The 14,405-nt window shown below is 42.6% G+C and overlaps 1 protein-coding gene across 1 annotated transcript in view; it reads left to right on the top strand.

Annotated features, from left to right (window-relative positions):
• LOC128696898 (protein unc-80 homolog) overlaps window positions 1–14,405 on the top strand; it is a 1,079,316-nt gene that overhangs the window by 39,246 nt on the left and 1,025,665 nt on the right. Inside the window, exon 3 of the mRNA XM_070095999.1 lies at window positions 203–251. Coding sequence (XP_069952100.1) covers window positions 203–251 — 49 coding nt within the window. The remainder of the gene's footprint in view (window positions 1–202; window positions 252–14,405) is intronic.

Raw genomic sequence — 14,405 nt, 5'->3', positions numbered from 1 at the left:
TTAACTAGTTCTATCACCTTTCTTGAAAAATTTCTCTCTGACAAAATTTTTCCTATTTTTTTTTCCTAATTAGTTATATCACAAAATCCATTAATAATTCTAACTCTTATTCTGTTACCAATGGCTCCAATATTTGTTACACTGTTCCTAATTCTAGGTAATTCTCATACTAATTATAACACTGTTTCTCACTCTCCCACAGTCCCTTCATCCGACCCAAGTTGGGCAAGCTTCATGAAGCTACGTGCATGGTAAGTCTCCTGACCTATTGGTACCTTGTATAATTGCAAGAATAGATCTCTTGAGCCATTGGTACCTTGTACACATTTTAACTCTTGACCCAGTGGAATCTTATATAATTAACATTGGTGAAGATTTACCAATTTTTTTTTTAAAGAATTATTTATATATTACAGACATCAAAGAATATTTTCAGATATTATTTATTTTACACATGTTCCTGTTTTATTTACAAATGTGCTGTGATGTTCAGATGTTAATTATACTTACAGATAATAAAGCTTTAAACACGTTAATATATGTTTTACAGACTTTTATACATAATTTACAAATTAACTTTTGCTTTACTGATGTTAATTAGTGTTTCAAAGACGCTAATTTTGCTGTATAAACGTTAATTTGTGACTTATTTATACCTTGCAGAAAGTAATACATGCTGACCAGACTTTCATATGTTCTTTATAAAAATTAAAATATACTTCAGAAATTTGCTTTGCAGATATTATGTTATAAATTACAGACTTTTATTTATGTTTCCAAACTTCCTCGTAATCTCCATATTTTCTTGGAAGTTTTATATATTTTGTTGTATATAATTTATATCATTTAAAAATTTATTATTCAGAATTTCGTCTAGTATAAATGTTGTTTATATGTATTTATGATAATTTTTTTTTCATTTAAGTTACTTTAATATATGTTTCATTCTATCTTCCCTATAGTTTTTATATTTCAAAATTAATGTTTATCTATAATATTTTGTGTTTCATCTTCTTCTCATTATTTCACTTTTCAACTTCCTGCACTTTTTTCTATCTATATTTTGAGTTTATTTTTGACTTCATAAAGGTATATTTTTCATAGTCAACAATTGTATTCTTTAATTAAAACTAATTTCATTATTTTAGTCATTATCAAAACTGTTTATAAGGCTTAAAACTAACTTTCAAAATATTTAAGCGTGTATTCTCCCAAAATATTTTACACATCAACTCGATCTTTTCTTCAGGTATTTCAGAAATTAATCATAAAAATATTCTCAAAATGTGGTTGATGCAACAAAATATAATCAAAACTGCAACACTCAATAGGTATAAAACAATAGTATCTAAAATACACTTTGTACATTCAGTGATATCTCGTCTTGTGTGAGTCGAGGAGCAGGGAAATTGTCACTTTTGTATTAGTGAAAGGAATAAATGTTAAGACTTTGCACGTACAGGAATGATGTTGATTGAAATAACAGGATGTAACACGACAAATATAGGAACCAAGAGCTAATGTTCAACTCCCGCAGATACAGCTTGGTAAAGGGAGGTTCATATAAACAAGGAATACTGCATGGCAGCACACACTGTATTTGTAAGGTGATATAGACGCGGCGTCAACACAGAGCAGAGAGGAGATTCTGCGACTGATGACAGATCTTAATTAACCAAAAGAACTTCTGAGATACACCTCAGCAACTCTCACTTCCAACTTTAATAGTTTACACAACAATGGAAAAACTACAAGAAAAATAGGACAGGGTGAACGATGACGTTTTAAAAGAACTCTCACCAGGACATTAAAAAGATGGACGAGAGGACATCATGAATTTAGGTTGCGACTAAGACGAGAGGACATCATAAAGGGTGTGACTATAACTAGATGACATCATAAAGGGTGTGACTATAACTAGATGACATCATAAAGGTTGTGACTATGACGAGATGACATCATAAAGATTGTGACTATGACGAAAGGACATCAAAATGGTTGTGAATAAGACATTTGGAGTATGAGGAGGGGATCGAGGGTGAGAGTCAGGGGTGCGGGTCGACGGTGAGAGTCAGGTGTGCGGGTCGACGGTGAGAGTCAGGTGTGCGGGTCGAAGGTGAGAGTCAGGGGTGCGGGTCGAGGGTGAGAGTCAGGTGTGCGGGTCGAGGGTGAGAGTCAGGTGTGCGGGTCGACGGTGAGAGTCAGGTGTGCGGGTCGACGGTGAGAGTCAGGTGTGCGGGTCGAGGGTGAGAGTCAGGGGTGCGGGTCGAGGGTGAGAGTCAGGTGTGCGGGTCGAGGGTGAGAGTCAGGTGTGCGGGTCGAGGGTGAGAGTCAGGTGTGCGGGTCGAGGGTGAGAGTCAGGTGTGCGGGTCGAGGGTGAGAGTCAGGTGTGCGGGTCGAGGGTGAGAGTCAGGTGTGCGGGTCGAGGGTGAGAGTCAGGTGTGCGGGTCGAGGGTGAGAGTCAGGTGTGCGGGTCGAGGGTGAGAGTCAGGTGTGCGGGTCGAGGGTGAGAGTCAGGTGTGCGGGTCGAGGGTGAGAGTCAGGTGTGCGGGTCGAGGGTGAGAGTCAGGGGTGCGGGTCGAGGGTGAGAGTCAGGTGTGCGGGTCGAGGGTGAGAGTCAGGTGTGCGGGTCGAGGGTGAGAGTCAGGTGTGCGGGTCGAGGGTGAGAGTCAGGTGTGCGGGTCGAGGGTGAGAGTCAGGTGTGCGGGTCGAGGGTGAGAGTCATGGGTGCGGGTCGACGGTGAGAGTCAGGTGTACGGGTCGACGGTGAGAGTCAGGGGTGCGGGTCGACGGTGAGAGTCAGGTGTGCGGGTCGAGGGTGAGAGTCAGGTGTGCGGGTCGAGGGTGAGAGTCAGGTGTGCGGGTCGAGGGTGAGAGTCAGGTGTGCGGGTCGAGGGTGAGAGTCAGGTGTGCGGGTCGAGGGTGAGAGTCAGGGGTGCGGGTCGAGGGTGAGAGTCAGGTGTGCGGGTCGAGGGTGAGAGTCAGGTGTGCGGGTCAGGGGTGAGAGACAGGGCTGCGGATCGAGGGTGAGAGTCAGGGGTGCGGGTCGAGGGTGAGAGTCAGGGGTGCGGGTCGACGGTGAGAGTCGGGTTGGGTATGTAAATCCTGCGTGCGGGTCGGGGGTTAGGGAAGGGGAGCAGGTATGTGTGCATGTCGGGGGTCAGGGTCGCGGCTCAGGGGCGAGCGTCCGGGTGCGGGTCGGAAGTGCGGGACGCGGGTTCGGGTGGGGGGTGCGGGTCAGGGGTGAGGGTCGGTGGTAATGGTCGGGGGTGAGGGTCGGTGATAAGGGTTGGTGATGAGGGTCAGGGGTGTGGGTAGTGGGTGCGGGTCAAGGGTGTAACTCAGGGGATGGGGTTGAAGGCGCGGTTGGGGGGTGAAGGTGGTGGTTGCGGTTAAGGGGTGAGGGACGGGGGTAAGGGTCGGGGGTGAGGGTCGGAGGTGTGGGGAGTGGGGTGCGTTTCAGGGGTGAGGGTGTGTTAACTCACCTGCTTGTATGTGTTAACTCACCGGCTTGTATGTGTTAACTCACTTGCTTGTGTGTGTTAACTCACCTGCTAGTATGTGTTAACTCACATGCTTGTATGTGTTAACTCACCTTCTTGTATGTGTTAACTCACTTGCTTGTGTGTGTTAACTCACCTGCTTGTGTGTGTTAACTCACCTGCTTGTGTGTTAACTCACCTTCTTGTGAGTGTTAACTCATCTGCTTGTGTGTGTTAATTCACCGGCTTGTGTTGTGTTAACTCACCTGCCTCTGTGTGTTAACTCACCTGCTTCTGTGTGTTAACTCACCTTCTTCTGTGTGTTAACTCACCTGCTTCTGTGTGTTAACTCACCTGCTTGTGTGACGTAACTCATCTGCTTGTGTGTGTTAATTCACCTGCTTATCTGCGTTAACTCACCTGCTTGTATATGTATCTGCGTAAACTCACCTGCTTGTATGTGTTAACTCACCTGCTTGTGTGTGTTAACTCACCTGCTTGTGTGTGTTAACTCACCTGCTTGTGTGTTGACTCACCTTCTTGTGAGTGTTAACTCATCTGCTTTTGTGTGTTAATTCACCGGCTTGTGTTGTGTTAACTCACCTGCCTCTGTGTGTTAACTCACCTGCTTCTGTGAGTTAACTCACCTGCTTCTGTGTGTTAACTCACCTGCTTCTGTGTGTTAACTCACCTGCTTCTGTGTGTTAACTCACCTGCTTGAGTGAGTTAACTCATCTGCTTGTGTGAGTTAATTCACCTGCTTATCTGCGTTAACTCATCTGCTTGTGTGTGTTAACTCACCTTCCTCGTGGGTTAACTCACCTACTTATCTGCGTTAACTCATCTGCTGGTGTGTGTTAATTCACCTGCTTGTGTGCGTTAACTCATCTGCTTGTGAGTGTTAACTCACCTGCCTCGTGGGCTAACTCACCTACTTATGTGCGTTAACTCAACTGCTGGTGTGTGTTAATTCACCTGCTTGTGTGCGTTAACTCATCTGCTTGTGTGTGTTAGCTCACCTGCTTGTATGTGTTAACTCACCTGCTTGTGTGTGTTAACTCACCTGCTTGTATGTGTTAACTCACCTGCTTGTGTGTGTTAACTCACCTGCTTGTGTGTGTTAACTCACCTGCTTGTGTGTGTTAACTCACCTGCTTGTGTGTTAACTCACCTGCGTGTGAGTGTTAACTCATCTGCTTGTGTGTTAATTCACCGGCTTGTGTTGTGTTAACTCACCTGCTTGTGTGTTAACTCACCTGCTTGTGTGCGTTAACTCACCTACTTCTGTGTGTTAACTCACCTGCTTGTGTGCGTTAACTCATTTACTTGTGTGTGTTAATTCACCTGCTTATCTGCGTTAACTCATCTGCTTGTGTGTGTTAACTCACCTGCTTGTGTGCGTTAACTCATCAGCTTGTGTGTGTTAATTCACCTGCTTATCTGCGTTAACTCATCTGCTTGTGTGTGTTAACTCACCTGCCTCGTGGGTTAACTCACCTACTTATGTGCGTTAACTCACCTGCCTGTGAGTGTTAACTCATCTGCTTCTGTGTGTTAACTCACCTGCTTGTGAGTTAACTAACCTGCTTGTGTGCGTTAAATCATCTGCTTGTGAGTGTTAACTCACCTGCCTCGTGGGTAAACTCACCTACTTATAAGCGTTAACTCATCTGCTTGTGTGTGTTAACTCACCTGCTTGTGTGTGTTAACTCACCTGCTTCTGTGTTAACTCACCTGCTTGTGTGTTAACTCACCTGCTAGTGTGAGTTAACTCACCTGCTTGTGTGTTAACTCACCTGCTACTGTGTGTTAACTCACCTGCTTTTGAGTGTTAATTCATCTGCTTGTGTGTGTTAATTCACCGGCTTGTGTGTTAACTCACCTGCTTCTGTGTGTTAACTCACCTGCTTGTGTGTGCTAACTCACCTGCTTGTGAGTGTTAACTCATCTGCTTGCGTGCGTTAACTCACCTGCTTGTGTGTGTTAACTCACTTGCTTGTGTGTTAACTCACTTGCTTGTGTGTTAACTCACCTGCTTGTGTGTTAACTCACCTGCTTGTGTGTGTTAACTCATCTGCTTGTGTGTGTTAACTCACCTGCTTGTGTGTGTTGACTCACCTGCTTGTGTGTGTTAACTCACCTGCTTGCGTGTGTTAACTCACCTGCTTGTGTGCTAACTCACCTGCTTGTGTGTGTTAACTCATCTGCTTGTGTGTGTATATTCACCTGCCTGTGTGTGTTAACTCACCTGCTTGTGTGTGTTAACTCACCTGCTTGTGTGTTAACTCACCTGCTTGTGTGTGTTAACTCATCTGCTTGTGTGAGTATATTCACCTGCCTGTGTGTATTAACTCATCTGCTTGCGTGTGTTAACTCCCCTGCTTGTGTGTGTTAACTCACCTGCTTGTGTGTGTTGACTCACCTGCTTGTGTGTGTTAACTCACCTGCTTGTGTGTGTTAACTCACCTGCTTATGTGCGTTAACTCAACTGCTTGTGTGTTAATTCATCTGCTTGTTTGTGTGTTAACTCACCTGCTTGTGTGTGTTAACTCACCTGTTTCTGTCTGTTGACTCTCCTGTTTGTGTTTCTTAACTCACCTGCTTCTGTGTGTTAATTCACCAGCTTGGGTTGTGTTAACTCACCTGCTTGTGTGTTAACTCACCTGCTTGCGTGTGTTAACTCACCTGTTTCTGTCTGTTGACTATCCTGTTTGTGTTTGTTAACTCACTCGCTTCTGTGTGTTAACTCACCTGCTTCTGTGTGTTAACTCACCTGCTTCTGTGTGTTAACTCACCTGCTTGAGTGAGTTAACTCATCTGCTTGTGTGTGTTAATTCACCTGCTTATCTGCGTTAACTCATCTGCTTGTGTGTGTTAACTCACCTTCCTCGTGGGTTAACTCACCTTCTTATCTGCGTTAACTCATCTGCTGGTGTGTGTTAATTCACCTGCTTGTGTGCGTTAACTCATCTGCTTGTGTGTGTTAGCTCACCTGCTTGTATGTGTTAACTCACCTGCTTGTGTGTGTTAACTCACCTGCGTGTATGCGTTAACTCACCTGCTTGTGTGTGTTAACTCACCTGCTTGTGTGTGTTAACTCACCTGCTTGTGTGTTAACTCACCTGCCTGTGAGTGTTAACTCATCTGCTTGTGTGTTAATTCACCGGCTTGTGTTGTGTTAACTCACCTGCTTGTGTGTTAACTCACCTGCTTGTGTGCGTTAACTCACCTGCTTCTGTGTGTTAACTCACCTGCTTGTGTGCGTTAACTCATTTACTTGTGTGTGTTATTTCACCTGCTTATCTGCGTTAACTCATCTGCTTGTGTGTGTTAACTCACCTGCTTGTGTGCGTTAACTCATCTGCTTGTGTGTGTTAATTCACCTGCTTATCTGCGTTAACTCATCTGCTTGTGTGTGTTAGCTCACCTGCCTCGTGGGTTAACTCACCTACTTATAAGCGTTAACTCATCTGCTTGTGTGTGTTAACTCACCTGCTTGTGTGTGTTAACTCACCTGCTTCTGTGTTAACTCACCTGCTTGTGTGTTAACTCACCTGCTAGTGTGAGTTAACTCACCTGCTTGTGTGTTAACTCACCTGCTACTGTGTGTTAACTCACCTGCTTTTGAGTGTTAATTCATCTGCTTGTGTGTGTTAATTCACCGGCTTGTTTGTTAACTCACCTGCTTCTGTGTGTTAACTCACCTGCTTGTGTGTGCTAACTCACCTGCTTGTGAGTGTTAACTCATCTGCTTGCGTGCGGTAACTCTCCTGCTTGTGTGTGTTAACTCATTTGCTTGTGTGTTAACTCACTTGCTTGTGTGTTAACTCACCTGCTTGTGTGTTAACTCACCTGCTTGTGTGTGTTAACTCATCTGCTTGTGTGTGTTAACTCACCTGCTTGTGTGTGTTGACTCACCTGCTTGTGTGTGTTAACTCACCTGCTTGTGTGTGTTGACTCACCTGCTTGTGTGTTAACTCACCTGCTTGTGTGTGTATATTCACCTGCCTGTGTGTGTTAACTCACCTACTTGTGTGTGTTAACTCACCTGCTTGTGTGTTAACTCACCTGCTTGTGTGTGTTAACTCATCTGCTTGTGTGTGTATATTCACCTGCCTGTGTGTGTTAACTCACCTACTTGTGTGTGTTAACTCACCTGCTTGTGTGTTAACTCACCTGCTTGTGTGTGTTAACTCATCTGCTTGTGTGAGTATATTCACCTGCCTGTGTGTATTAACTCATCTGCTTGCGTGTGTTAACTCACCTGCTTGTGTGTGTTAACTCACCTGCTTGTGTGTGTTGACTCACCTGCTTGTGTGTGTTAACTCACCTGCTTGTGTGTGTTAACTCACCTGCTTGTGTGCGTTAACTCAACTGCTTGTGTGTTAATTCATCTGCTTGTTTGTGTGTTAACTCACCTGCTTGTGTGTGTTAACTCACCTGTTTCTGTCTGTTGACTCTCCTGTTTGTGTTTGTTAACTCACCTGCTTCTGTGTGTTAATTCACCGGCTTGGGTTGTGTTAACTCACCTGCTTGTGTGTTAACTCACCTGCTTGCGTGTGTTAACTCACCTGTTTCTGTCTGTTGACTGTCCTGTTTGTGTTTGTTAACTCACTCGCTTCTGTGTGTTAACTCACCTGCTTGTGTGTGTTAACTTACCTGCTTGTGTGTTAACTCACGTACCTAGGTGCTAATGCACCTGCTTGTGTGAGTTAACTCACTCGCTTCTGTGTGTTGACTCACCTGCTTGTGTGTGTTAACTCACCTGCTTGTGTGTTAACTCTTCTGCTTGTGTGTGTTAACTCACCTGCTTGGGTGTTAACTCACCTACCTGGGTATTAATGCACCTGCTTGTGTGCGTTAACTCACTCGTTTCTGTGTGTTAACTCACCTGCTTGTGAGTGTTAACTTACCTGCTTGTGTGTTAACTCACCTACCTGGGTGTTAATGCACATGCTTGTGTGAGTTAACTCACTCGCTTCTGTGTGTTAACTCACCTGCTTGTATGTGTTAACTCACCTGCTTGGGTGTTAACTCACCTTACTTGTGTGTTAACTCACCTGCTTGTGTGTCAAATCACCTGCTTGTGTGTTAACTCACATGCTTGAGTGTTAACTCACCTGCTTGTGTGTTAACTCACATGCTTGAGTGTTAACTCAGTAGACACATATAAATAACCCGTCAAAGTCCTGCTGTACTGATCATCAACACTATTGTCAACAATTAAAGTTTAATATGTATCATTATTGAAGGCAAGAGTTGTGGGGAAGGTGTGGGAGAGTTGTGGGGGTAAGTGTGAGAGACTTGTAGTGGTAAGTGTAGGAGAGTTGTAGGGGAAAGCGTGGGAGACTTGTGGGATAAGTGTGGTAGAGTTGTGGGTAAGTGTGCGAGAGTTGAGGGTAAGTGAGGGAGAGTTGAGAGGGTAAGTGTCGGAGAGTTGTGGGGTAAGTGTGGGAGAGTTGCGGGGTTAGTGTGTTAGATAAGTGGTGTAAGTGTGGGAGAGTTGTGAGGGTAAGTGTGGGAAAGTTATAGGGTAAGTGTGGGAGAGTTATGAGGGTAAGTGTGGGAGAGTTTACAGGGTAAGTGTGGGAGAGTTATTAGGGTAAGTGTGAGAGAGTTTTGGGGTAAGTGTGGGAGAGTTGTGGGGTTAGTGAGTGAAAGTGGTGGGGAAAGTGTCGGAGAGTTCTGAGAGTAAGTGAGGGAGAGTTGTGTGGTAAGTGTGGGAGAGATATAGTGTAAGTGGGAGAGTTGTGAGCGCAAGTGTGGGAGAGTAGTGGGGTAAGTGTGGGAGAGTTTTGAGCATAAGTGTGGGAGAGTTCTGGGGTAACTGTGGGAGAGCTGTCGGGGAAAGTGTGGGAGATTTATGAAGATATGTGTGGGAGAAAGGGGGGGGTAAGTGTGGAAGATTTGTAGGGTAAGTGTGGGAGAGTTCTGAGGACATGTGTGAGAGTTGAGGGGTAAGAGTGGGAGAGTAGTGGGGTAAGTTTGGGAGAGTTGTGGGGTAAGTGTGGGACAGTAGTGGCGTAAGTGTGGGAGACTTATGATGGTAAGTGTGAGAGAGTTGTGGGAAAAGTGTGGGAGAGTTTTGGGGGAAAGTGTGGGAGGGTTGTGGGGTAAGTGTAGGAGAGTTCTGAGGGTAAGTGTGGGAGAGTTGTGAGGGTAAGTGTGGAAAAGTTTTGGGGTAAGTGTAGAAGAGTTGTGGGGTAAGTGTGGGAGAGTTGTAGGGTTAGTGTGGGAAAGTGGTGGGGAAAGTGTCAGAGAGTTCTGAGGGTAAGTGAGGGAGAGTTGTGAAGTAAGTGTGGGAGATGTTGAGAAATGGCATTACCAGCTAAGTTTACATATAGGGAAACTTAACTTAGAAAGACAGCTCATCGCCTGCACAGCCGCCCCTGCAGACGAGGTCTTGAGATGCTGTCGAAGGCACTCCTCAACGTGCTGAAATGAGTTATAATTTGTAAACAATAAATTACCCTAGGGGTAGCTTGTCTAACTTGCACACTGCATCCCGTGACGTCATACAGTCACAGGCCTAAGGGATCTTCTATATAAACACATGGATGGTACTATGAATCGCTATACAACACATATAAGGGGATCAGCAACTATGCTGACAGCTCGATCATGTTACGTATGTCGTCTCGACATACACTACTATGCTATAGGCTGAACAGGCAGGTGGTTCTGGGCTGCGTCTATACAATAACAAATTCATATATAACTTAGAACTAATGGATGGTATCATAATGGATGTTAACAGAATGAGTTTTATGTAATGGGTGTAAACGTAATAAGTTTTGACGTAATGCATTACAAACTATAAGAACAAATCATGGTACAATATGGATGGAATTGATCGATCGATCTGTATTCATGCACTCTACAGATTCTTAGGAAATAAATAAATAAATAAATATATATATATATATATATATATATATATATATATATATATATATATATATATATATATATATATATATATATATATATATATATATATATATATATATATATATATATATATATATATATACAAGGTGAAATTAACAGCAAAGGCATCTGGTGCACACTCAGATCATTACTGTCAAATTCTCAGAATACGGAGGGAACGTGAACACGAAAAAAAAAAAATTCTGAAAACTAATCAGTTAATAACAAACAGTTGACAATTTTCTTTCATCTCGGACATCTAGCTATACAGACTATGTACATTTAAACCCAATTCTGCGAGGGTGAGGTTTACATATGCAGAATGGTTATCATCTCTGGGAGGATCGAATTCCTCTGCAATGGCTAACACATGCCTTGACTGAGGGAGATCTGAACGAGTATCTACAAAAGTTACTTGTGGGTTTCTCATTACTTGTCGAGTACGCAAGGAGGTTGAATATCTGACTGAGTATTTGATGTAAAGGGTACAGAGTCAAGAGGATTTTCAGCATCTGTCACATTAGTCTGGGTTGCAGTATCATCAACATCGCATACTAATTTCATAAGATCTAAATGCGATCCTTTGTGCTTACCAGTACTAATTTCTCTAACTTATTGTCCGAGATATGTTCTACAACTCGATAAGGGCCAACAAACTTTTGATCGAGCTTAGGCATTTGGATGTTTTGTTGAAATTTGTCAGCATTACTCTCGAACCTACTTTAACTTTTGATGGCTTAGCACAGCTATTAGTTACTCTAGTAAATTCTGCTGTTGATTTATGAAGTGTTTCACGGATTCTTCTAAAAACACTCTGAGCTATGCTGGTACAAGGGATCGGTTCTTTCTTACTGGTGGAATGAACAAACTCTGTGGAGTGGATGACTCTCCCCGGTTGAAAAAAATAACGCTATAACACGCAATATGAGCAAGGGAGAAGGAATCTATTATCTCTCACTGCAAGCACAGGGGAAAAGAAATGAACACTGTCAACAGTGCTGATATTCAATCTGAGTCGCACACATTGACACGAGGTATCAGCTATAAACTTCACTTACAAACGCTAACAACATGTGAAAGTTACTCGAGAAATAACTTCTTACATTGCACGAATTACTGTTAACTAGGATGGGATCACAATCTGGAACACAAGGGACAACAACAACACTCAAGTGAGCACACTAGCCACAGAAACGTCTTTCTGCAACGGCTTGTGGCGTCAGCAAGAGATGGCATAACTCGTTGCAAGTAAAGTTCTTCTCAAAGCTTCCCCTGGGAAGGAACAAGTACTTGAACAAGTCGACATCGCAAGGATAGTAGTCTCAGCACTATCCTGCGTGCATGATATTGTGGCTGGAGTCCAGACAGGAGTGACAGTATTACTAGTGCCTGACCGCTCGGCTACGTTAATAAGTAATGAACGAATCTATAGGAGCTTAATCTGAACTTCACATTTCGCAGCACTTTAACAAATCTCAGATACAAGCTGTGAGAACAAACACATTGCTAAGGGGCTAGGTATTTTCTTTCAGTCAGTAAGGGAATATTGGTACTGTGGACTGATTTATATTGACTTTGACTGGCATGATACACTAAGTGAACATTCAAAATTGACTGGGACATGTTCTCAGGGAACTTACTCAAGGGCATAAGGCAAAAAAAAAAAAAAAAATAGAAAGAATAAAAGAAAATGTAACTGAGGAACACACAACACAGTGAACTTAAATGGGAAGAAAATGCTTAACTATTCTGCATAAGTAATTAAAAATTGTCAGGTCACACTGTAAGCAAGGAAACTCACACAAGAAAATACTTAACTGAAAAAACAACACTTTGAAAATCAAGAGAACTTGTACTTTACTCAAATCTAATTTACTCAAATTTTACTTTAAATTCAATGAATGGCACAGTGAGTTGTCTTTACTCTCAATGCAATAGGGAAATTCAACAATAAAATGATGAATCAATCAAAAATGTTAAAATGGACTCAATAAAGCTTGTGCAATAAAAACAAACTGGGAAACAATTCACGAAAATAAAATAAAATGGCACACAAAGAATAAAATATTATGCACAGAACAGAGCATAAGAAACTGCACTGAAATAAACTGTAGCAATTTTGCAAATAACAATTGCTAATCAAAATTATTGCACACTCTACTTAAAATTTCTGAAAGAAATTTTTTAAAGACAACGCAATGCTTGCACAAGAATTATTGCAAAATGAGTCAATGTGCAATAATAAAAAAAAAATATTACACACACAAGAAATACAATTTACAAGATTAAAAAAAAAATATAGCAAGGAATGAACTGAGTGAACACTTTAACTCTTAACTGCAACTTAAGCAACACTTTACAAGCAAAAGAACAATTTACTTTAAAAGAAGAACTTAAAAATTGCACTAAGAGTGAATTTGTTCAATGAAACATAAAAAATTAATAGATGCAAAAAACACAGAACAAAAGGTTTGAAGACTTACAGTGATACAGAACACAACACATCACCATAAACACAATACTAGAATTTACTTGCTATGAAACTTGATGTGTGAAAAATTTGGAAAATAATTTCTTGCTTGCACAAAATAATAGCACTATTGTCTGTGGAAATAAGACAAATTAGACACTGGCTGAATGAAAAGAATTAACACAAAAATGTTCAACACACAGAGAAAAAATGTAATAAACTGGCAAGACTACACAAATGCTGGGATAAAAATGTAACAGACAACACTGAGTTGTGATGCAGAATACAAGGTAATAAATTACTGAATTACTTCACTGGAATACTAAGAACACTAGGTGATTCTGAAGTGTAAACACAAGTTCTATACTGCTCATATGTTGAACACACAACAAAGGAAAAACACTAAGGTACTTACTTTAAGTGTATAAAAAAAAGAAACAACACAACAAACATGAAATAATAGCACGAAAATTAACACTGAATTAAGAAGATAAAAAAATATTGCAAACAGTATATAATAAACGCTGAGTCTAATCGAGAGTCACTGAATGTCACTAAGAAAAATCACTGCAAACAAAAAGAAATGTCTCAACACTCGCAAATGTCTCTATGAAAAATATTATCGCTGTAACGACTTGGTGAAGAATGAGGTGGAAGGTGATGGAGGTGGTGAAGGATTGTTTATGTCGTCTTGCGGCTGGCTGCTGCCCTCTGCACACGTGATCGTAGAATTTGCGCTTACATCGACGATAGACTTCACACAGGAGGCTTTTAACGGTGGTGCAAAACACACTCTAGCTCTTGACCCCCTATGTGGTCCTTAAAATATGGTGCTAGTACCCGTAGTAGTGTACCAAAACAATGGTAGAGGTTGGGTGAGTGGGTTAATGGCTGAGTGAGGCAGCTGGGGCCGATGTCGAGTGTTTGGGTGGGTGGGCTGAAACAGGGCTAAGGCCGAGACCGCGTGGTAACTGGGCCTTTGGGATGAACGGCGTAAGCCTCACTGGGGACACCCTCACTGGCGCGAAGATATTTCTAAGCCGACTGGCTTAAAAACAAACCCACAAAATACCACAACACCACAGGGATGAAAAAATCCACTCAGAATGGCTTGGAGCTTGAAACACAAGCGATGAGAAGACTGTACCCACGTGGCTTGCTTGAGTACTGGGGTAAGACACCTGGGTTAGTCACCTGGGTTAGTTGATGGCTGGCTTATCTTAACCCTTCACACAGAATAGCTTGATAACTTCTAACGATGAGCTCACGCAGCAGGGGTGGAAAGCTGGCTTGGCAGGCAAAGCTGGATGGAGTAGGCTAGGCTGACTGACTCCCTCACCACAGACTGTCTTACTGGCTTATTTTGCAAACTCGGGTCAACCCCTCGGGAGTGATGCAAATAAGCAGATAAACACTAATACAAAGAGACTGACTAGTGAATAATGTAGTGGCTGGTAGAAGCTTGGTCGGGGTAGCTGGCTTGAGGTAGGTCAAGCGTTACCCTGCTCGGCAGGCCTAGTCAC

This window comes from Cherax quadricarinatus, chromosome 52 (assembly GCF_038502225.1).
Source record: "Cherax quadricarinatus isolate ZL_2023a chromosome 52, ASM3850222v1, whole genome shotgun sequence".
Taxonomy (NCBI): domain Eukaryota; kingdom Metazoa; phylum Arthropoda; class Malacostraca; order Decapoda; family Parastacidae; genus Cherax; species Cherax quadricarinatus.
This window is presented reverse-complemented; position numbering and strand designations above follow the sequence as displayed.